The 25,425-nt window shown below is 38.3% G+C and overlaps 1 protein-coding gene across 3 annotated transcripts in view; it reads left to right on the forward strand.

The window, feature by feature from the left end:
- The first annotated feature begins 9,853 nt into the window (after nt 1–9,853).
- Nucleotides 9,854–25,425, forward strand: part of LOC118793131 (protocadherin Fat 1-like) — a 54,839-nt gene continuing 39,267 nt past the window's right edge. For all 3 annotated transcript variants that reach the window (XM_036551149.1, XM_036551150.1, XM_036551151.1), the window contains exons 1-3: nt 9,854–9,878; nt 12,668–15,953; nt 24,267–24,581. In XM_036551149.1, the coding sequence (XP_036407042.1) occupies nt 12,695–15,953; nt 24,267–24,581 (3,574 nt within the window). In that variant the 5' untranslated portion in view covers nt 9,854–9,878; nt 12,668–12,694. The remainder of the gene's footprint in view (nt 9,879–12,667; nt 15,954–24,266; nt 24,582–25,425) is intronic.

Below are 25,425 nucleotides of genomic sequence, written 5' to 3' on the forward strand. Positions count from 1 at the left end.
CATGTAAGTTCACTCTGGGACTGCTCATACTAAGACTGGACAACAGTGTTGTTTTGTACAAAACGGTCACACAAGCAAGAATGTAGGAGCAAACTGATCCAATCACATGTACGTTGGGCAGTTTGTTATGAGTGTGCTATTTAGCTAAGAATGAATTATTATTATATATGATATTAAATTGAAGATCTGCACACAATTGGGCAGGGGCTGATATACAGTTTTTGCATCAGAGGGTTAGTGCATAAAAAGGCTGAAGACCTGACTAATTTTGTCTGTTAGGATAGGCTGCAAAAAGTAAAATCTGTTTAAATTTAAGCCCATAAGTGTTCCATGAAAATAAGGCAGCTAATTAGATTTAGAAAGTGATCTTTCTCTTCGATAATCAAATGTATTTCTACACTGTATTTGTGTCCCCATTTAGTCCTTGTTTAATCCATTTTACCCTTTCATGTTTGCCTAGTTTTCTAGTATTATCCTGTCCTATGTGCCTATAATAAATTCCTTCATTCCTGCATTTTAAACATAGTGCTTCACAGTGCTACAATAATTATAAAGATAAATAACATAGCTAAACTAGATGAGAACATCTGCTTCAATGCTGTTATTTGCAGAAAAGTGCTACATAAAAACCAATGTACAATTGCTACAATTAGAGTTTACCTGACTGGCTGCAGAAACCAGCCTCTCTGGTTTCTCACCTATAATATAGGTTTTCAGGATGAAATTTCAGGAAGGTAAATGCATTGTTGCTTGAAAGGTATTTTCTTTTCAATGCAAACACTTTGGTCAGTGTTACATTTTACATCAAATTGGGGAGTGCAGCTAAGTCAGCTAGTTAGCTTTGATTGGGTAGCTAGAATGGTCACACTGGTCTCATTTAAGTCTCCTTTTCATGCAAGATGATGCAAGCTGTCAGAAATGGAACAACCGTTACTGTGGAAGACCTGACAATTAAAGTATACAATTGATAAAGCAATGTACAATGTACAATTGCTACACTAAACCTTAGTAGTGACTAGAAGTGGCACAACTTGTTTATTTTTATCTGTGGACAGAACAAATGAGCCAGAAAATATCATTGGAAGAACAGGGCTTTTCTTGGAGGAACAATTTGCATGCCTTTCTTAATGCCACATGTTTGCAACCATATATCACGTCATTATAAATTCTAATCAGTTTGGCTTAATATGCGTGGTTCTGTAGATGGAACTGAAGGGTTTAATTGCATTGTTACCATTGTCATTTTTTGAATTACAAACACATTTTTCACCCCAAAGCAAGTGTTTCCTTCTGGGATGTACTAAAGCAGTGTCAGTGGGATGCAGGCTGGGAGCAGAAAGGCTGCTGCCCTTCAAAGCGGTCCCACATGTGCTCCATTTGCTTTCTCTCTAGATTCTCAACTGTCACATCACTCTGCCAATTAAACAGTCATTTGCATTGCTAAAGGTCACTCTCAGATGTCTGGGAGACACAGAGAAGGAGAGAGTGAGTTCAAACCTGAAAAAAAGTGTGATAAACAACAAGAACGATTTTTTTTTTTTTTTTAGGGAACATGAGATTACAACAGCAACAACAACTTTTATCGCATAGTGCATTTCATAACCTAGGTTTGTCACAAAGCATTCATATTTCCAGGGGGAATCAGAAAACTGGAATCATTCCCTCACTGCTAACAAAGAAGCAAGCAAGCAAGTAAAGCCCCTATAAAATATTTCAATACAAAAATAAATACTACACACATATAGAGTGAGATTTTGGTAAGTAATCAGAAATGAATTAGCAGCTTACTGGGCAGCAAGATACAGGGGAATCTCCCAGTCATTGGTGGGGTGGTTTTAAGGATTGCCCCATGGCTTGTGGACAAAAAAAAGAAATATTTCAAAGACTTTTATCAAACAAATTCGGTCACTGTCACAATGAGAGATGTTGTACATCTCATCCTAAATATTTGTTTTCAATCAGTCATTTTGCTCCAATAGAGCAGACAGAAGGGTATGTTTCCCAAGCAGAAAGTCTGTAGTTTTCTCAATTCTTTTGCTGGATACAGGCAATGATGAGTCTATCAGCAAAGGTCTGTTACCTATAACAGAAGATGTAAATTTAACAATTCACGAACCGAACCATTGCCAATAAAACTGGCACACAATACAATAGTGTAGAGAGATATTATACCATGTCTCTTTATTGGATGCCCATGGGGCAACGAAAGCTATAAATATATTTACAGATCAAGAATCCAATGCACTTCAGGCAACCACAGATGGTTTAGCAAAATATGCAATCTGAAACACTAGGACAAGGATTTTTACTTTTGGTTATTGCCATCTCTATGGGGCTGCTGCAATCAGGACAACCAATCTGTTCTTGTAAAACACTGTAACTAATGCACTTCACTTTTTTAATGTCTCCAAATGGAAAGCAACTGATGCCTATGCATCTAAAATATAAACTATTGTAAAAATTAAAAACGTAATTCCTGAGATTGTGCAGTTGTATTAACGCCTCCTGTTTCTACTGAAATTCCTGTCTCCTTGCAGTATTGAGCTTTTCACAACTAAAGAGATGAAAAGAGCACCAACATCCAAGGAACAAAGCAGACGTGTCATGCAGTGCAATCTGGGTAGAAATTCATCGGATTTGTGCTCTTGCAAAATGAACAAGTCCTGAGCTATTGCTGGGTTTGGATTCATCCTCGACTGAATTAAACCCACTGAGCTGGATCTTGACCACCACAGAGCTCAGCTTTTGCAGTTTGTAGAACATATTCATGCATCTTTTTATGAAAGGTGAAGATCTAAAAATTGATTTTTATTGCAGAATCACACCAAGCCTACTGGACATTTCATTCATACAAAAGTGAACCCCTTGTTTGGGCCACCCAAAAAATCAATTTCAAAAACCATTTGAAACAGGAAAAGAGCCATTGCAATCACTCTGAAGGTCTTAATTTGGAAATAAATGAATAATATATTAAAACAAAAATCCTATTTATTCCATTGGTTATGCTTATTATGCACACAACTTTGTCTCGGAGTAAGAATAGGAATATGATTTAAGCAATAATCAGAGAGTTGTACAATGATACAGTATTAGAGATGCAGCACATTAATGGCAGAATTTGATCAATTTCCTGTTATGTTATTTGATGGAGAAAATTGGACAAATGTGTCTATGTTTTTTTTTTTTTCAGCCCTTCCATCCTCCTCAGGTCCAGCAGACCATAAGGCAGCAATGTACTTTCTCTAGATCCTATCTTCAAATGTATACAGATTTTTCTTTCTACTGCACACCATTCTGTTTCTAGGCGCTGCTTCTTGTTGCAGCCCCCCCTTTGGCTTCAGCAATACTTTTGTCATTGCCACTACTCATGCACACTTTACTAAAGTAAAAAATATATAACAATAATCTTCAATGGATATTATATCAGACCATCTAATTTTCACAAATTTCTTGAAGAAATAAAAAAAAAGACATGTTCTTGCAATTTATATACCAGGCCCTGAAATTAAAAAGTTCAGATGCAAATTAAAAAGGATGAATTTCCACTCATGTGTTTCATTAAATGTGTTTTTATTCTGTTTCTGGCATTTTCCTTATCTTCACATTTTCATTCCATATTTTTATTCATTTGGAGATTATCATTTCCACCCCTGTGCATGTGAGTATTGTCTATCCTTCCTGTTGACGCTGGCTCTATCTGTCCTGTTATTTTTTACTTGCTTTGTACAATTGAATTCTCTTATGCCTGTGAAATTAATCTGCTTGCTTTTCATCTCCTTGGCAAGATAATTTGGCTGCCTTACAAATTATGTTTAGAGACTTAACAAGCCAACAACAAGCTTAACAAACCTACATTTGTCTTTTAGCTTTGGCTGGTTATATTTTAGACACAGATATGAATTTCTCCACCTGAGTCATCAGCTTCAAATAAAGCATAACATGGTGTTTCTTAGGATTTGAATGCAGTTTCCAAAATAATTATTCTAACTGGGGAAGATCTGTTTCTTTCGTTTAGGCAACATGTAATTGCATCCCACCGGTTAACTGACCTCATATTTTAACTACTGTACACGTGGAAATCATCTCACTTTCTCCCTCCAACAGTTGAGCTAACTGGTCTGAGACGACAAGTTATGGTTTGGCCCTCCTGTCTTTTAGCTAGAGATAATTAATTTAGTTCTGAAGCTGTGTTAACAAGTCCAATGCCAATAATGTATCAGTAATTTGTTATTATGTCCCATGAAACCAATGCATGCAGCAATATAATTCTGTCACCCTTTTGCTCAGTTTGTCTTGCATATCCCCTGTACAATCACCTCTTAGAAATCAGAAACCTTTTTATCTTTTTTGAAAGACCAGTCTTTCTTGGTCTCAGCTTTCCACATTGTTACCCATGAGGTTCTGTCATTGCTATTTTGTCCTGACAGGATGCTGTTAAACATTTGAAAACCTGCTTCTACCCAAAAACCAAAAACCAAAACCATCAAAGTGCAGTTGTGGAAATAATGAAATGGACAGAAATGGAATTAGTTCTTGAATAAAAAGTATATCTGTCTGTGAAATATGGAATGAAATGTATGACATGTAGGTCCACAGAGGAAACATCAGAGGAAGACACAATATTTATTTATGATACGACAGCATAAAAGCACTGTGCCATTAACCTCTGATCGGTATTGCATTTATACAAATGCTAAACGTGTGCTAAGATTGGAAGGTTCAAATGAAATAACCTTTTATTACAGGCACAGAAAGTAATAAACTGTCAACACTTGCTGTGTGGTACTTGCAGCATTAAAATCAAATGGTTGAAGGGCCTTTGGGAAAGAATGGAATGACCTTTACCTTTTCATTCATTCATTTTGAGAGGAAGTTAAGCTTTTTTTAGAGAACTCTTACAAACATGTTGGTGAATAGCATCTGTGCATATCATAGTTATATTTCTGGAACCAGGAACAAAACAGCTGGTTGTTTTTGTTTCTTTGTTTGTTTTCTTTTTGCACTGATTTGTGTGGTTAAACTTGCCATGCTTCAACAAATGTGTTTTTTACACATGGAATATCAATTCAGTTTTACTTCATGAAGCATTTTGTCATAACATTATAAACACACAAAATTCAGCCATTTTTCTTTCCATATAGTTCATATCACAGCATGCTGCCAAAAAGGTGCCATTGGGCATACATTTTGACCTCTTTTGGCTAATGGGTGGACATGGGCATTAATACAACATATGATTATACAACATGCTGACAATTCAGTCCATCTTCTTTCATCCCAGTAAGACAACACATAGACTGGATTACTCATGTGTGTATTGCAGGAGGGCTTGTCATCAGAACTGGGACAGAGATTCTCTCAAGTCAGACCACCTATATGCTATCTTTGTTGTCCTTATACCAGTTTAGGGAATGTTGTATTCCTGTATTAAATTATGAATGTATATATTACATTTGTGAATATATTGTGCCATATATACATTTATTGTACAAGTTCAGTGTTCCATTGTTTCTGCAACTTTATTTGATGCTCTTTGTATTCTAGCCTTGTTAGTCACTCTGGAAAAGGGCATGTGCTATATGACTAAATGTAAATATAATTCCCTTGATTTGGTCAGGAACTTGAGATAAACTATATACCATTAAGCCAAATGACTCATCCTGAACACAGGATACAAATTATGTTTGACAAAGATCTGAGTGGTGGAAAATAACTGGAAGATGTATACTTATCCAGCACACAAACTGTAATTCAGGATTTCTATTGTTAAATATGCATCTGAAACATAAAAGCAAGCTTGGATTAGGCATTTGTTGTTTAAAATGGAATGTACAAGACATAAAAAACACACTGTAGGCAGGTGATTCGGATGCCAGTGTCTGTACTTTTCCTGATATAGCAACAAAATGGAATTTCTGAAAAGAATGGATTGAGAATACACAGACTGACAGATTACTATTTGAAATAGAATCTTCCTCAATGTATGTGTGTATCCAAGCAACACACTGGCTTTATGCAAACACACAACTCTATTACATGGCTTTACCAATAAAAAAAAAAATGCAAATCCCTGTTGAAAATATTTAATAGTGTTTTCCTTGTCTGCATAATCCCAACACAATTTCCATGGGATTTGGGTCAACATAAAAAAATCCACGTCTTTTATTTTATTCTTGTAATTGTGAGATTCTCTGACGGTACAAGAAGGTGCCAAGAGCAAATTTGAACAAGGTGGCTGAGGGCAGTGTGTTAGCCTCACAAATCAATAGTTGTTGCAGTCTTACTGTTTAAGAGAAAAAAAGAAGAAAGTTAATCAATTACTAAATGTCATTAGAGTATATCATGTAAAATGCTAAGACCTCTCTACTTTCACACCTTCCTCAAGTGCAAATTGTATATGTGATGTCTTGCTATAAATAACGGTTACAACTTCCATTAAGACATCTCTGTTCACACACAAGCAAAGTTGGAAGTTATAGCGTGATTTTTGATGTTGTCAAAATAGGCTAGTTCTGCTGTTAACCATCATCGCTCTTCCGTTCATGCTCATCTATTCATGCCATTGCTTCTTTATGGTGTTTTTGTTTTAAAACCAATTATTAACAGTACTGAAAATGCTATTTAGTTGGCTTCTGACATTTGTTTTAGTTCAGTTGATGAACAGAAATCACATGAAACTGGTGAAGATGATGCCACCTGCAGTGTTTTGCCAAAATCATTTTTACCATTCCTTTTCTCCCTCCAGTGTCGTTCTTCTCATTTATCTCTGTTGCCTGTTTTAACTTTTTCCGTTTTACAGGTTCTTCTTCCTGTGATGTTTTTAAGCCTCAATTCACATTCTACAGGTAAGAACCAGCTTCCAATCGCTGCTTGCGTCAAATTCAAGACCCCGATGCTAGCCTACTGGGCAGTCAGAGCAGGGCTCCTTCCTCCAGTCTATCCTCAGGCTTTACAAGCTTGCACAAACTCCCTGCTCAGGAACCTGCATTCATCTGACGACCCCTACCCTTCGTGGTCACACATCCTGGGCTCATATTTCGTCCTCATTTGCCCATGAGTAGAGGAAAGAGCTACTGCATGCTTCAGAACAGCAGAATCACTCACCATCTTCCAATACCAAATAAAACCCCACCTGTTCAGACTGTACCATCTTCATTTAACATGGATATGACCTATGCCTTGCGCCTCCTATGATGTGATCACTCCAACCTCCAAATGAGATCTGATGTAGTGTAACAAAGCTTTTCCATTCCATTTCATATGATCCCTACTTTATCAGGAAATGTTGCTCTTATTGATCATTGATATACATTATGTGCACTGTAATATGATGCAAAGAAACTGTTTTTTACTTTATTAATTTAAGACAAATGGTGAGCAGGCATTGATATTTGAAAAAGCAGTTGATTGCTGAAGCATGGTTCCACAACCCTGGGCACATAACAAGAAGCTGTGAGTACAAGATTAATTCACAACCATCACAAGGACATCAAGGACAAAATCGATACATCAGAAGCATGATGAATCGAAGCAGGAAAGCAACCAAAGCTCCTGGAGGGAACCCCAATTGTTAAACATACAAATGACCAAATATGAGTACATAAAGAGAACCACGCAAGATGCATTTTCATAATCATTTTTAAATATAAAAATCCTGCATGTAAATCATGTCCCAGAGACAGTATTTACTGAATTTCATTGCGGTATGTAGATTTAAAACTTCAGGAACAGAGATTTCTTAAAGAATTGCGCCATGCTGAAGGGGTAGTTTCAAAAAGGAACATGGTCCTACCACAAGCATGAGAACAATACAACATTATAGGCCGTGGTTTTTTTTGACTGCATCTGAATATATGCTTCAGTCATTTTATTTTCTTGCTACATAAAAAAAGGATCTGTGATTTTTGATTCCCAAACAATCTAAACATATTCAGTTGCCTGCCAGAGAAATCACAGGGGATCTGATGCTGCAGGCATTGTGAGCTTTCTCTTGTCATCCAACAATATTGGTTGACAAGTTGGAAGGTGTGCAAAACTTGAGGACAAAAATAGCTCTATGACCCCTGTGATTCAATAGAAACCTGAGCAAGCGTTCCTTTAATGGCATCTTATATTAATTTCATAACCACTGTCTCCTCAAAGGATTTGGGGGGGGGCAAGAGACTTTGAAACAACATATTCGGCTTTTGGTTATGCTCTTTGCTCATTTTAGGTAATGGAGTGGTACGATATTGAGTGTGCATTACTGAATGCTTTGAAAATTCCAACCAAGACTTTGACAATCCCAATGATTTCTAATTGATTTTTGAAAGTACATCACAGCACATGCCAGATATCTTCCTCCTTCAGCAAATGAGTAAACTGTTTGACTTACAGCTCCTCTTTAGTGCTGATAGGCAATACTCATACTTTGCATATTCTCTGTCTTTTTCTGAAGGGACCTTCTGAAACTGCCATCAGTGAGCAAGGAAAAAATGACCCTTGTGTGCTGAAGTCAATAAATAAACAATTTCACCTCCCAGCTTCAATTCTTTAATTTAATCCCTGCATATTTTCTGAGCCTCTGTAGGAAAACTGGTAGAAGTATGACCCAAAAGTAACTTGCTGAAAAAGGCAAACTAATAAAAGAGTATATTCAAGATCACTGTAGAGCTTTTTTGAGGGTTAAAATTATACAGATTTTGCACAATATGATTATGGATAGAATCCAGCAAACATTTGACAGCTTACACACAGATGACCTAGAGATCTGATTTTCCAAAAGTAAAGCTTATCAAAAAAAAGGTTATTATTTAAAGGTTCAGATGATCTGCAAGAAGGTGAAATAAACTTCTTTCATGCATCTTAACAAAGCGTGTCAAAAGACTGAATTAATTGTCACAGGCTCGTCAGACGTTGCTTCCTAATTTAGCGGCACAGTGAACTGAAGCTTGCAGCTAACCCAACAATGGGAATGTCTAAACACTACAGGGATCAAAGTGCTGGACCAGCCTGGAGGTCACCTGACCGGAATCCAATTAAACGTTTATGGGTAGATCAGAGGGGAGCCGGTTTCTGATACTGTAGAAGTAAAGGGTTTATATTCTTACTGGGGCAGTGCAAGTCTGGAATACAGTTGGAAATATATACAGTACTATTCGTCTTCTGTATCAGGAAATATACATAAATGTGTAGTTTGAATGAGAAATGATGGTCAGTACTGACCAGCACATGTAGAAACTACAATGGCAATACATACCATTCGGACATTTCCATGTTCAATGGTATATTTATGACAGGTTTATAATAATTAGAAACATTACTTTGATAGACTGAACTAGATATGTGTGCATACTATATACAATTTATTTGATATGACTTACTCGACAAAGCACCATAAGCCCTATGCTCTTATGAACAGCAGTAGTAAAGTGGAGTGTTGTCATTGCTGTGTCGTTAAATGCTTGATATTTACCAGACTTTGATTTTTTCACTCGGTGAGATACACAGAACGAGGGATGACTTCAAGGCGTCTGTGTTAAGGGTGTCAAGGAAACGGAGAGCTGACAAACTCGAAATCGAGATTGATGACATCACAGTTTCCGAGGCTCCGACATCCCGGGTAGGAACAGTGTTGCTGTTGTACTCAAGAGTTGGCGAGGCACACAGCACAGCAAGCGGATTCAAATGCATCCAGCTGGTGATATTAAATGTGTTATACGTGGATTTCCAAGGCGCAAGAAAATGTGACTAATGTGGAATTCCCGGACCCGGGTCTCTTTTTAGTTTTGAATTCATTTCTGCGCGATATGGCTTTACACAGAATTTGCCAGCATTCAATGGGATATTTATCCGAATTGCTGTAACTTCTGAACAGCAACGTACACACAGCTGCTGTGGTAAGTATGAGGTGAAATGCATTGCGTCAAATGTAGTTATACTTGCAACGGCTGTCATATGACGACACTAATAACTACCAGTTTAATAATAATAGGCTGATAATAATAACAACAACAACAATAATAATAATAATAATAATAAGTCATACTGGATAATATTGTGGTATCATAACATTATTATTAACTGTTTTTTTTTTAATTATGCAATGACCTGAGTTGACTGCTGTGATCACACACGCGCATATGTGTCTGCATTCGCGCACGTCAATGACTGTTTTTAACTAAATACAAGTTAGCGGCCAATGTCTAAATTAGCAGCATAGTTCTGGAATGAAGGATCACATTGAAATTCTAGTGAGAGAGCGCCATCTGTGCTCCCATGAACTACAAGGTGTAATGTGATTGTGATACCTGTTTACATTTGAATTGTTCCGTAGAAGTTATCTGGGGTATCAGCAAGGATTTCGTTTAAAAAGGGAAACGAATTTTGCCATTTATGCGAATCAATTTACTGTTTGAGGAAAGAAATCTACTCTTGTAATCCTGCAATGCGTGAACATCTGATGAAGTTATTGTTAATAAAGACGTAAATCACTTAGGGAGCACTAGATAAAATCATTAAAGTTCTCCATACGCTGCACCTTTGACAGGCGGTCTCCGTTGTCTAACCTTTACGATATGAAAAGTTTTATTCATTCAAAGAAAAAAATTGTAGTATTCTAAATATAAGTGCCCATACACGTTATGCCATTAACATTATGCCAACGCATAAACATGCAAACAGCGTGCTTCCACAATGACACAAGAATACACTGTATGAGATTTCATACCACTTACCACTTAATTTCCAACTGCTCCATAATAGCGTTAACAAGTAATTGAACAAATCAAACCACCAACTGTGTGTGTATGTGGACCAGAACAGGGATAAGATATATGATCGTAGCAATCATGGCACCAGTAAGTAGATCCGGGCGCTCACAACGCGGAAAGATACGAAGCAAATTTAATGAATGCAGACGGTAGAAGAAAAGATAGAAGACGGGGCTATGAAGGTAATGAACGTGGTAACCATGGGGTCCTGTGAACGGCGTGAAAAACCAACAAATCAAGGACATTAACGTAAAAGGTGTGTCGTTGTTCTTTTTACCTGCTAATATTTTTCTCACTACCATCGGAATTTGGCAGTCCGTGAAAAGTTGTCTTGACTTGAGCGAGTCACTCAGATCACACTGGTGAAGTAGTGTTTTGTGCTCTTTATGTGAAATGCAGTCGCGCAGCTGAAAGTTTTGGAAGCACTCGCGTGTGGTGTTGGCAAAATCTCAGTCGTTCTGAATTACATCAGATGTGCTTTTCTGCAGTATTGCCGAAGCATTGTTGGTGCACTGAACAATGTATATTTGCATCTGGCTTACTCCTGACAGTATTGTTTAACTGAATTCAATAGAAGTGATGGGGGAGGGGGTTAAAACTACACAAAACGCACCAGATTGCATTCAAATAAGCGTTTCGTTCATTTCAGAAATCTTGGCAAAACAAAAATACGCACGGGACCTTAAATCCATGTTAATTGTTTAAGTTCCGTGCGAATCTCCTTTATGTATATGATCGTTTTTCCGCTGTTCGTTTCCCTCATAACCTTGAATTTTCACATTTTATCTCCGAATCTAAAATCCTGACGAGTTCACAGCAGAGACTGATAGCGGAGATGTTATTCCATACCGTTCTTTTTTGCGGTATCATAGAACGATACAACCGTTCAAAACCTGAAAGGTGAAATGTTTGTAGTTTCCTGCCTGAAGGCGTACATGCAGCAACAGTAATTCAAAGTGAAGTATAGTAACTGAAATAGCAGACCGGAGTTAACTTTATTTAAGAAATAATCGAACAGTCAGTGCTGCCTATACATCCTGCATTAGTGGAAGACGTAAGCTTTTTTTCTGGCTTATTGGGTAGGTAACATAGATTGTGTTCAGGCTGTATTGGCACTATACTATGTAGTCTGTATGTAATTTTATATTTCGCTAAATGGACACGTATGAAATAAGCCCAGTGCCCCGCAGTTGGATACATGCAAGAGCCGCGTGTTTGTAGTGAAAGATACGTACGAGTGTTCCCTACTGTGATCACCTGCAGCAAAATCTGTTCTTTTTCTGGTCTTTTGAAACCATACATGCTATGATGCATGTACCGTATGCTGTCATAGTGCAGGTGTTACGATTCAGTGTTAATCGTCATGGAAGTTATTCCATTGCCAGCATTTCGTTCCAGATACATCGATATGTGTACCTGGTAAAATGAAAGTAATAAAATATCTTTTTGACACATCGATTTTTGAAATTTTGTCAAGTCAGTTCAATGCGGTTTTCAAAGATACAATAATATAATAATTGAAAATAAGTAAAACATTACATGAATGGTCTGTATTATGTTATAAACACGTTAAGATAATTTCTTATTGCCTTTAAATCATGTTGACATTTACATGATACATGATACATCTGTCATGTACAAAACATGCCTCATGAAAGTTTTATTATTGTTGTTGTTATTATTTTATTTCACTGGGTTTTTTAAAGTGCCCCCCTTCATCCAGTGGCTCATTTTTTCCACCTTTCCACTTTGGAACCTAATGAGTTTTTAAATGTCAGTTTTACCATCTGCGTGTGCAATTACTGCCTATTTCTAATGAAGAAGCTGCTGAAATTGGCAGTCTAAATTACGCTATGTCATAAAACTCTTGCCTTTCAGAATGCCAAGGATTAACATTTTCTTTTTTCTTCCTCCAGGTTTGGTGAGGAGTATACTGTGCCATCATGGAGAGATGCCTGATAATGCTTCTTTCCATGGTTCTGCAACTCCTTTGCAGCTGTGCGGGGAGCACAGAGGAGGCACAGACATTACACTTTACACATTTAGTTTATAACACCACTATATATGAGAACTCTGCAGCAAAAACCTATTTAGAAAGCAAGGTTAAAATGGGTATATATATCACAGACCCAGCCCTAGACATACGGTACAAAATAGTGTCTGGAGATCCTGAGAACTTATTCAAAGCAGAGGAGTATGTTTTGGGAGATTTCTGCTTCTTGCGAATGAGGACCAAAGGAGGGAGTGCGGCTGTTCTCAATAGGGAAGTGCAAGATCACTATTTACTAACAGTAAAAGCACTTGAAAAAAACTCAGGTGCTGAAGCCCGTGCAGCAGTTAAAGTGCACATTCTTGATACGAATGATCTAAGACCTCTCTTCTCGCCAACCTCTTATAGTGTTTCTCTGCCTGAAAACACAGCCATAAGAACCAGCATCACCAAGGTCACTGCTACGGATGCTGACATTGGCACAAACGGAGAGTACTATTACAGCTTTCGAGACTGGACTGACATGTTTGCCATTCATCCCACCAGTGGCATAATAACTCTTGCGGGTAAACTGGATTACTCCGAGAACAGGCTCTATGAGATGGAGATCCTGGCAGTGGACCGTGGCATGAAACTCTATGGGAGCAGTGGCATTAGCAGCATGGCCAAGCTGACGGTCAGAGTGGAGCAGGCTAATGAACATGCACCTGTCATCACAGCTGTCACTTTAGCTCCATCTGAGACTGACAGGGATCCCACTTTTGCCATTGTGATGGTGGAAGACAGCGACCAAGGGCTAAATGGTGAAATAGCATCATTAAGCATTGTAGCAGGGGACCCACTGCTGCAGTTTAAGGCAGTGAGAACCAGTCCTGGAAGCAAAGAATACAAAATAAAAGCAGTTAATGGAGTGGACTGGGACAGTCAGCCCTTTGGATACAATCTCTCTTTGCAGGCTAAGGATAAAGGGAATCCACCCCAGTTTTCATCAGTGAAGGTGGTTCATGTGATCTCTCCACAGTTTAAAATAGGACCTCCTAAATTTGAACACAGCATTTACCGGGCCAACCTTAGTGAATTTGCTCCTCTTCATACACCTGTCATAATGGTAAAAGCTCTACCAAAGTATCCTCAGATAGAGTACATTTTAAAACACAAGACTGACAAAAGCCCGTTCACAATTAATCCAGATACAGGGTTAATTACAACAACTGGACCAATCAGAGCAGAGGAAGCTTCCAGATTTGAGTTAGAAGTTGTTACCAGTGACAGAAATGCGGCAACAAAAGTTGTCATTGATGTTATTGACATGAATAACAATGCTCCTGAGTTTCTCCAGGCATCTTACAAAGTCAGCGTTGATGAGCATGTACCAGTAGGGACTGCAGTATTGACAATTAGTGCTCGTGATTTGGATGATGGAGAGAACGGTTTTGTTACCTACAGCATTGCCAGTGGGAATCAGCCACAGCCATTTATCATTGACTCTTTCACTGGTGTTATTAGCATCAGTGAAGATTTGGATTACGAGCTCATGCCAAGGATTTACCATCTAAGAATAAGAGCTTCAGACTGGGGTTCTCCGTTCCGTCGGGAAGCGGAGACTTCAGTTACAGTCACACTGAATAACTTGAATGACAACAAGCCATTGTTTGAAAACATAGACTGTGATGTGACTGTACCAAGAGACTTTAGAGTTGGTGAACAGATAACTACCATGTCTGCAATCGATGCTGATGAGTTACAGCTGGTACGATATGAAATAAAGTCTGGTAACGATCACGACCTCTTTGATTTGAACCCAAATTCTGGTGTGCTGTCAGTCAAGGGATCACTAAGTGATGGTGAGGGGGCACAAGAGTATTTGCATTCCTTACAAATCACTGCCAGTGATGGAGAAAACAGATCTCCACCAATGATGATGAACATCACTGTCAGTGCTGCTCAGACAACAGTCCAATTGAAATGCGTTGAAACGGGTGTGGCCGCAATGCTGGCAAAAAATCTGCTTCAGGCCTCCGATACCCACAGCCACGTGGAACTTGAAGATCACTTTATAGACAGTCATTCGATTAACCGGCATGCACCACAGTTTACGGACCCTTTTCTCAGTGTAATCAATGTTAAAGAAGACCTTCCTGTCGGCGCCAGGATTGTTCTTATTGGTGCCACAGATCCTGATAGTGGCTTTAATGGAAAATTGGTTTTTGTGATTTCTGGAGGAGATACTGAGAGTCGATTTGTCATTGAAATGGACACTGGTTGGCTTAAGGTGTATGCTCCACTTGACAAAGAAACAACCAGTCATTATACTCTGAACATCACAGTGTACGATCTGGGAATACCTCAGAGGTCTGCGTCACGTATCCTAGATGTTAGTATTCTGGACGTGAATGATAACATTCCAGAGTTTCTGCAGGACAGTTACTCTGTGGTAGTTAGTGAAGACACAGATGTGGGCACTGAAATCATTCAGGTCGAAGCTACAGATAAAGATTCGGGTGTCAATGGGATGATCCGATACTCACTCGTGGCTGACACAGATCAGTTTGAGATCAATGAGGAGACAGGCGTTGTGAAGGTGAAAGCACCACTGGATCATGAGGTCCACCCCATTTTTGTTGTGAAGATTGCAGCACACGACCGGGCCACTGATGAGCCTCCACTTATATCAACTGTGTCACTTAAAGTGATACTGGAGGATGTCAATGACAATGCCCCTAGATTTATTCCTCCAAACTACCACGTGAAAGTGCGGGAAGACCTCCCTGTCGGCACGGTGGTGGTGTGGTTGGAGGCCCACGATCCCGATGTCGGTCACTCCGGTCATGTGCGTTACAGCCTGGTAGACAACAGAGACGGAAACTTTGACGTGGACAAACTGAGCGGGGCTGTACGGATTACTCGGAGTCTGGATTATGAGAAGAAGCAGGTGTACAATTTAACAGCAAGGGCCAAAGACAAAGGAAAGCCGGTCTCTTTGTCCTCGACCTGTTATATTGAGCTAGAGATTGTGGATGTGAATGAGAATTTGTATCGCCCGCGGTTCCACTCTTTTGCGGAGAAAGGGTCTGTGAAAGAGGATGCCCTTATTGGTACTTCAGTTATGAAGGTGATCGCAAAAGATGAAGACAAAGGCAGAGATGGGGAAATAAGGTACTCCATACGGGATGGCTCAGGCCTTGGAATATTCACCATTGATGAAGAAAGTGGTAAGTGATCTATTCATAAAAGTGTATAAATAGTTTTTTTACATAAATCTTTCAGAAATAATTATAATCCAAATAATCTTTTTTTAATAATCGTGACATGGTCATTGTGACCTTCATGAATAATTCAAGGAAAACTGTATGCTTATATAATGCAAAGATTAAACTTTTTGTTTTCCCACCACACTTACAAACATACTATTTATGCTTTCTGTGGTCATCCTGCTGTATACAGACATAAAAGACATAAGATTTGTTTGTTGCACCAGGAACTGAGGGTGTGCGAGTCTGCTTTGTATTGTTGGAACACATTATTTTTTTCCCCATAGTAAGGTGTGCAAAACACTAAACTCTGAGATTTACTTGTGATATGCAACCATCAAAATGTGCTTACAAGTTGCAGCTGTGCAGATCTTGTGCATAATTCACTTCAGGGCAAAGTAATTTATTCTTTAGTGTCTGCTGAAAGTGTATTTGGGTAAATTGATTCAGTAAAGTCCTTACAGTAGGATGGGAATGCTTGTAACTTTATTGATATACCATGAACCGCCGGTGGATTCTCTTTTCTTTGATAATCTCTGGTGAACTGATATGGAAGAAACTGATATGGACTGTTTCGATTCTGACAGAAAGAAAGTTGTAAGAGTAAGGATCCTGCTTTAATTGTATGGGAGAGGCAGCATATTTTGAAACAAGCAATTAGATCTATGCTTGATCAAGGGGGCTTTACTCTCCCTTTTCAGGTCAGCTTATTGAGTGATTTATGTTCAGTGAAGCATGTTCTGAGGCTTTATTTCTGCGGTTGCTTTGATGTTAGAACTGACAACAGTAGTCTCTCACATTTTTGTCTGTAAGGAACTTTGGGAAATTGGAATGTTCCACCCCATGTAACATTTTTTCACTTGTGTATCCATCTAATCACATGTTGACCTATCTAATACACATTTAGTATGAAATATGCTGATCAACAATGTAAAACTTTTAACCATCAGTGTAAAGAATATTATAGTCAAAATGATACAGTTTGGAACGATAGTCCACCCTCAATGAATTGTGTATGTATGTTGCTATATATATATATATATATATATATATATATATATATATATATATATATATATTTGGACATATCATTTACATATATTTACATATATTATACATATTTACATATGTTAGCCCTTCATTTCAGCTTCCCTGTACTGCACAATGTCTGTGCAAAGGAAATTGAATTCCACCAGCATGTATCCCTGTGCAAATTCTTCTGCCCTCATACTATCCTTCCTGTTCTGAGGCAAGGCAGTTACTTGAAGTGTATTAACACATGCACCTTGAGTGTGACTCTAATTACAGTTACCCTTGTACATTTAATGATGTGGCATATGTGACCATCAATTTGCAGTATGGCACATGGCAAAGGGATCTGGAGAGTTCCACTGTTATTTCAAAAAGCGGTCAACCCTTGATATTCTTGCAACCTCATCCTCGACAGGAAGTGCTTCCCCATCTCCAATAGGTAGTTATGACGCTGTCTAGTGATCTCCATGGGTAAACCCGAAGCCAAAGGACCTAGGGACCCAGGAACTAAACCTTAACTTTTCTCAGGTATGAAATTCCAGTGGGTTCATTCTGTGTGGAAATCACTGTCTAAATCATGTGCTGCGAGGATGAGCATATTACAGTGTGTGTAGGGAAGAAAAAAATGTGTCTGTAAAAAAGAGATGCAGAAGGAAGCTAAGCTTGAGAGCAAAGCACACTGTGAAAACAGAGTGACAGAGAAAACCACTTCTATGGTGTGAGAGACAGCAATTTATTTCTTTATTTAGAGCCCCCCCCCCCCCCCCCCCCCCCCCTTTCGGGGGATCAGAATAGTATAAAGGGAAGCACATTGACAATTTAAAATAGCATTTGACATAGATAGAAATGGAAGTAATAATGAAAGGTCCATCTACTTTCCTCCTTAAAAAAGGCCTTGGCAGGACCCTCTGTGTTGGCATTGAACACAAAGCAAAAAACACATCACACATCTAGCACAGGTCCACAAACGGGTTCACAAATAGTAAAACAATAAAGCAAAAATTAGTACTAAAGATAGATAATATTAATATTGGCTATGCCCTAATTAAGTGATTTGATTCATCCCAAAGATATAGTGTCGGGCTGAGGTCAAGAGTGGTCAACAGTGCTGACCACTGCAATTTTCTGTTGTTGTTCGCCTCAAACCATGTGTAGTCACATCCATAGTAAAACACTTTCCAGCAATCAGGGTGTCCCATACTTTGGTAGGATATTATGTGATGGCATCTAATAAAACTATATGAAAAGTCCCTAAGTGATATCAGAAAAGGGAGGCATGTGGTGGTATTTCCATCTTTAGAGTCAAAATCCAGATTCAAGTGATATTAATTGTGTTAAGCTATCTGCCTCTCATATCCCCCTTTTATGTTGAGCCCTCAGACCAGAAGTGTGATTCCTTTAAAGAACACCAAATAGCCTCTTCTTGAGAAATGTTGTCAGGGCAACCACAAAAAGAATGTAGAGTGAGCTGAAGTTCATTGCAGGATACTAAATTAAAAGCACACTCTCAAATCAATGTCTGGTGTTTTCTCATCCAAGTAAGTCATTCTAAAACTTGTAAAGTCATCTATTGAGTCAGGAATACCATGAATGCATCAGTACATTGTGTCATGAATTGTAACTGCAAGTTAGTTCTGCTCATGAGTTTCCAAAATCTGCATGTGGAAGCCATAAGAAGTATGTTAATTGAGCATTCAGAAGCTTTTCTGTAATAACTACAACATGAGCAAACTGGGACAGATTCATATTAGACGTGCAAGCAATGAATTCTTATCAGAGACCCAAGAAGCTTTTTTATCATGCTTGAATAGTTAATTTTGTGTGTTGCAGAGGACAAGTTAAATAAATTATATTCTGTTCAATACATTAAATCAAATCAGCTGTATGTAATGCAGTACAGCAGTCATATAAAACTGGCATCAACATGTCATAAAGATTTACCACATCTGTTATACAGAAATATTAAACTCATTTTGATTCCAGAATTATTGTCATGTCGCCATCAAGCATGGGCTATGTGCAAATGTTGTTGTTTTTTTTAATTCAACAGATCATTTCATTTATTTTCAATAAATGATTCAGTGTGCCCTCGCACTTGCTTATATATTTCACCCATGGAGTGTCACCCATAACGTAACAGGTAACATGGACCCACAGCCAGCAGGGGAAGTGGATGGATGAGTGAATGACTTTGGAGAAGCTACGGGGTAATGAAGTGGCTTGCTAAAGCTGAGCTCTTCATGTCAGTCAGCAGAGTTTTTGTGTATGAGAACTCTTGTCATGAGAATGCAGTATATTAGTGCCAAAATGGCTTGTATTGTAGGTCTCAATAATAGCAGAAAACAGCCTTCTTTTATTATGAGGATGCCAGGAAAAGCCCCCGGGGGGCAGGGGATAAATGCCCTTTAATAATAGCATGTAATTAAAAAGGAGGCGGTGACATGCACAGCGGTCTGGCTGAGAGACATGTACTAGAGCTTTTGGAATAACATCCAGTGAGATGACAACGGAAGCTGTCCCAAAAGATTTCCTAGACTGGAATTAATGGGCTAAATTCAGCAAAACTTCTGTCAGGCATACACTAATTACATCCTCACTTCATTCATTGATGACTTTTCTTGTTACATTAAGTCATTTTTTTTCCTGTGACAGTGTATTTGTTTGGTTTTTGTGTGTGTTTTTGTCTTGTACACCCATTTGGAGCATCTGTTCACAATAATGTGAATAGCTAAAGCTTTGAGTTTAGTGATGTGAGTCTTCTCGAAAGAAAATATCATTGTGAAAGAAGGGCGGAGGCATATAGCTCAGCATTGTTCTGTAGATGAGTATGCTTTAGTAAACTCCTTTTCTGTAACAGCTGTTATTGTGCTGGCTTTGTAAACCCAAACTATTGAAAATTAAAATTAAAAAAGAAAGCACAATGGAGCATGCAGTGAAAATGTTTGTGGGTAGAAGACTGGTCATTGACTTTATAAGTTGTGACTGTAAGTCCAGGATTCTTGCTAGATAACAGGTCGGTAGGTAGGTTTTCAAAAATTGATTTAAGTATATGTATTAAGTGATTATAAATCAGAACTCCAGTGAACTTTAAGTCATTGTTTTTAAGATTTGTTTTTATTGTTTTTTGTACTGAGCACTGTGAAGCTACATTGCTCACATGCAGTACACAAGGGTCTAGTTTATTACTAACAGCTCTATTGTAGTGGTTGAAGTGACAGTGCATTGCACACGATCAGGTGTGGGGACAATTGTTAGGGCCCTTGACACACTGTGAAGACCGACTCTCGGAATCTTTTTATCAAACTCTGGTGATTGTCAAAGTTTTCAGGCTCATTAAAACATGTTACCCAAATATTTAGTACATGGCTACCTTTAAGTTATTACTGCCTTCCATCATTCTTATAACGCATCTGTGCCTCTGGGGAACAAAACTGTTGAAGGAAAGGCACTTAGACCAAATTATCTTGCCTAATTTACTGCTGAAAATAAGGCAAGTTGTTAACAGCAATTTTTAAGATGAGTCAAATTTAATTCATGCTGCATTTTCAACAGCACCTACTTAAGGGGCTCCCAAGTAGCTCAGTAGTCAGAGTATTGCTCTGACCACAAGCCAACAGTAGGGGATCAAATTGGCTTCATTGCACCAGAGGCTGGTGGTGGGTAAGTTTGGCAGGGGTTTGTCAATTTCATTGCACACCAGCAACCCTCACTATTCAATCGGGTGTCCTCAAGTCTGCCTGTGTAAAGCTGCGCATGAAGTGTCTTCCTCCTCCTCATGTCTGTGCAGGCTTGGCATGGGGTCTGTGGTGTGAAAAGAAGTACCACTTGGCAATACATGTTTTTTTTATGGATGTACTTTGCCTTAGGTCTTTTATGTATGTATCTTCCCACTTACACATTTGAGTTTCTTTAATACTTAGGATTGAAGTACAGGATCTTCTTGTGAAACTTATGGAAGATACAATTTGGTGAGCTATAGAGATTAGTCCTCATTTTTTATTTCTTTTGGTTTTCTTTTGTAGTGGAATTTGAACTGTATTTTCTTGGGGCTGGAAAATTTGATGAGAATTTAATACAAACTTCAGACCTGAAAAGACTGAAAAATGTTGAGGCGGTTGAAAGATGTTCAGAGCTAAGTCTGACTCCTAAGTCTAGGGAGTGTGTATAAATTATAAGCTGACAGTAGAGGAGGTCAGTAAAGGTTATATTAATTTGTATGGTGTAATCAGGGCTGAAATGTTGCTGTTTTTCTAAAAGAAAGAACAATGCATTTTTGTCAGTTTTACAAGATGTATTACCATTACCATTTGAATTTTAATTTCATATTTTTTCCAGAAGAAAAAAAACAGTTTGGCTTCACTTAAAAAATACCTCCTACCATATGAAATGTGTGCAGAGGACACTGTGGATTTAACAAATTATAATCCTCTTTAGACAACAAGAAATCCATCAGTCATTTTAGTTTGTTTTGTTGTTAATTCCATACACTTTAAAGTTGATAATGTCTGAACATGAAGCACTGCCATTATGGTTTAAGTTGTGGAACACTTTCCAAACTCACAGCTTAAGCCTACTCATTTCTTAGAATTTAATACATTTGTACTCTTCTCCCTTCTTAGCGTCTTCTTGAAATTAGTTCCAGTAAGCGGCTGTTGAAAATCGTATTTGTTGGTGGAAGATTCACACTATCAAGAAACATTTGAAATGGATTTATAAGATTTATTACAATAAAATGAGCCCAGTGACCTAGAGTTTTAAGTAGAGGTCTTACAGTTTGTTCTAAGTCTAAAATCTTGACTGTGTTCTTCACCCATAGCACAGTCATTCACAGAAGAGCTAAAAAAAAAAATTGCACCCTGTCATGGTCTGGTTACAAGCTGAGCACTGCCCTATGGAGAACAGCATTTTCATAACATCATCTTCCCTGTGATTTGAAACACTAAAAGTACTAAATAGAGAGGATGCTCTGCTCTGAAGAAATGGGCTTTGAACTGGCAGACACCAGCTTTCCAGCTGGATGTTTTATGTCAGTTTTGCACTTGCATGTTTTATTTATGCACTACATTCCCAATTCCCAATTCAGCTGTTACAGAGTGGGTTTTAATTTTAAAGCCATAGCTACTGTGAGCTGTTTTTTTATTGTTTTCAATCTACATGTATTCAAGACACAGATGTCTTCTTCGTGGTTGTATGTACACAATATGGACAAAGGTATTCGGACGCCTGACCATTACATTGTAATGACACTGTATTCAAATACATAGACTTTAATATGGAGTTGGTCCCCCTTCTGCAGCTATAACGGCTTCCACTCTTCTTGGAAGGCTTTCTACAAGACTTTGGAGTGTTTCTGTGCGAATTTGTGCCCATTCATTCTGTAGAGCATTTATGAGGTCAGGCACTGATGCCAGAAGGCCTGGCTCGCAATCTCCATTCCAGTTCATCCCAAAGGTGCTGGATGGGGTTGAGGTCAGGGCTATGTGCGGGCCAGTGAAGTTCTTCCACACCGAACTCATCAAACCATGTCTTTATAGTCCTTGCTTTGTGCACTGAGGCACAGTCATGTTGGAATAGAAAAGGGCCTTCCCCATACTGTTGGAAGCATAGTTGGAAGTATAGCATTGTCCAAAATGTCTTGGTATGCTGAAGCATTAAGATTGCCCTTCACTGGAGATAAGGGGCCTAGCCCAAACCCTGAAAAACAGTTGTGGCCAAATACCAAATAGTCCATATAGTGTAGTTATAAGATAATTGAAAGATAACTTAAGGGAAAGCAAATAGCATTATTTTCTTCAGTACTCGTTTGAGGGCAAAGAGGTAGAAGTCTTACAGTTTCATCATGGTGAAAGTGTTAGTCTTGTAGTTCAGTGGCGCATGACAATTTTATTTTCTGTGCCTATAGCAGATATCATTTAATTACTTTGTTTTCATTTCCATGAAAGATTATTTTTAATGTCTAACATCAGTGAGTGTAGCTGAGATGTAATTCTGACAAGAAGGCTCATCACCAGAAGGGAAAAGGGAAAGACTTGGAGTCTCATGGTGCAGTAATCAGTAATATGATGGTAGCACCTCTGTGCACAGTGTAGCGCTAATCAGCTTTGACTGTATTTGCGTTGTTGGAAATAATATGAATTGATCAGCATATTGTATGTTAATATATAATTCAGATTTACTCAGTTTATATTATGTTGAGATTTTGAATGTCAGGTCCCTTGCATATGTGTTAACTTTTTAAATCCTTAAAATCCTGAAATTGTAAAGGTGAATAGCAAGAGATTAGTCCAGAAAGTCCAGAAAAATGTGATGTTGCAGTGCATTTCCATCTGACTTATTTTTTGTGTAACGATTGAGACAATGTGTGACGCAGCAAGTGCATTTTTAGCTGTCTAACTAGCTTGCTATATTATGTTATGAATGATTTTTACTTTATTCACTTCTGTACAGCATATAACATGGTAGGTAGCAAGCTATTGAAGTTACAGAATTATATCATAAGACAGCTAGCAAATGAGCCAGCTTTGGTATGTACGATAGAAATCTAGCTACTTTAGTTCCAAATTACAATGTGATCATTTTTAATGGTCATGTAAGGTAATATTTACGTAATCTGTGAATACATATAGGTTGACAAATAGATTTTCAATTTTATTTTATCTTTCTGTGAATGTATAATGTGTAAAGCTACAGCTGATGTGTATGAACAGTGTGAGGCAAGTCATTTGTATTTATACAATTTTCCAAAGTACATTTACAAAGTATATTATTCATCAATATGTTTGATATTATCATTTTCCATGTATTTTGATGACTAGCAAGTCAATAGACTGCAAGCAGACATGGCAGTGCAGTAGAGGACAGAGAGGAGCAGTCATATCTCTTATATATCTCACAGTATGCAAATGTGTATTTGCTTTAACTTAGCTGAAGCATTCTTTGACCTCAGGCTGCTCCTTTCCTATTAGTCACACCTCTTTGTTTCATCAGCTCTTACGTAGTGGGCTGAATCATGCACGTGGCAGAATTGCTTTCCATTGACGGCAGTGTGACCACTGCTATTTGCATTTGAGTATGTCTTCCAATCAGCCTGTTTTAAATAACCACACTTATGCCTGGACTCATTTTTACATAGCTGACAGTCGATGGTGGTGTCGTTATCATTCCCTGTTCAGCGCTCATTTGCCTGAACTCAGCTGTCACAGTAAGTGGGGTAAAATATGTTCTTGTTTCTTTTTGTCATAGGAGTCATAAGAACAGAGGCGCTCTTGGACCGTGAGACCACTCCCCACTACTGGCTGGCTGTTTATGCCACTGATCGAGGCATAGTACCTCTCTCGTCCTCCATTGAAGTTTTCATCGAGGTGCAGGATGTCAATGACAATGCCCCGCAGACCTCGGAGCCAGTGTACTATCCTTCGGTCATGGAGAATTCCCCAAAGGATGTTTCTGTCATCCAGATTGAGGCATTGGACCCGGACACCAGATCCAGTGACAATTTATCCTACAAGATAACCAGTGGGAATCCCCAGGGGTTTTTTGCCATCAATTCCAAGACTGGTAAGTACAGTTTTAAATCTATTGCTTCTGTTGTGCATTAGCACAATTCTGGACATTCATTGAGGAACTCAGAGTGGAGTCTTTGCATCCCCTGTGCTTTGCTTACAAAGTATGAATTTTTTTTTTACAGTTTTTTGATTCATCATACAACCTCCTGAGTATTCTCTGAAAGCTACTTATCACAGTTTATGAGCTTAAGAAGGTTAATTTCTTTAATGCAGCAGAATGAAGTGTATGCAGAAGGTGGGAGCCGATTCTAGAAAGTGATTAATTAGTTCAATATAATAATTAGTTCAATATAACCAAATAAACATGCTTTAAAGGCTCATATTGACATTGTAAAATTACTGACATTTTGTAGGGGGGTCAGAACCTGGGTTTCCACTTCCTTATCACTTCCAGGAGGTGAGGGAATGCTGTGTTCTTTAGAAATAGAGTATAGAAACTAAGAAACCGGTGGGAGCTTTCTCCGCTCCAGAGACATAACATAAGACAGCATAAGGTGAGGACATGGTTCTTTTGAAGTTTAATGCCCCTTTAAGTTAATTCAGGAAAATTCTAGTAAATTAGTTTTTTTAAAGCTGACTAAAGAAAGGGTCATTTAAGTCACAATGAGACTGCACACAATTGTATGAAAGGAGCTTCAGAAAATAAATGCACACCTTTAATTCATGCAAAATATATATTCACATCTCTGCAATCATACAAAAAATAGTGCTTGGAAATGCTGACTGATTTACTTGTTAGTTATATATTGTAAATTAAATGATTGCAGAACCATTCAGGTTTTATTGATTTAAATATTGAAAAGGATCAGGTAACATGGGCTACATACTGACTGCTT

This window comes from Megalops cyprinoides, chromosome 18 (genome assembly GCF_013368585.1).
Source record: "Megalops cyprinoides isolate fMegCyp1 chromosome 18, fMegCyp1.pri, whole genome shotgun sequence".
In the NCBI taxonomy this organism is placed as follows: domain Eukaryota; kingdom Metazoa; phylum Chordata; class Actinopteri; order Elopiformes; family Megalopidae; genus Megalops; species Megalops cyprinoides.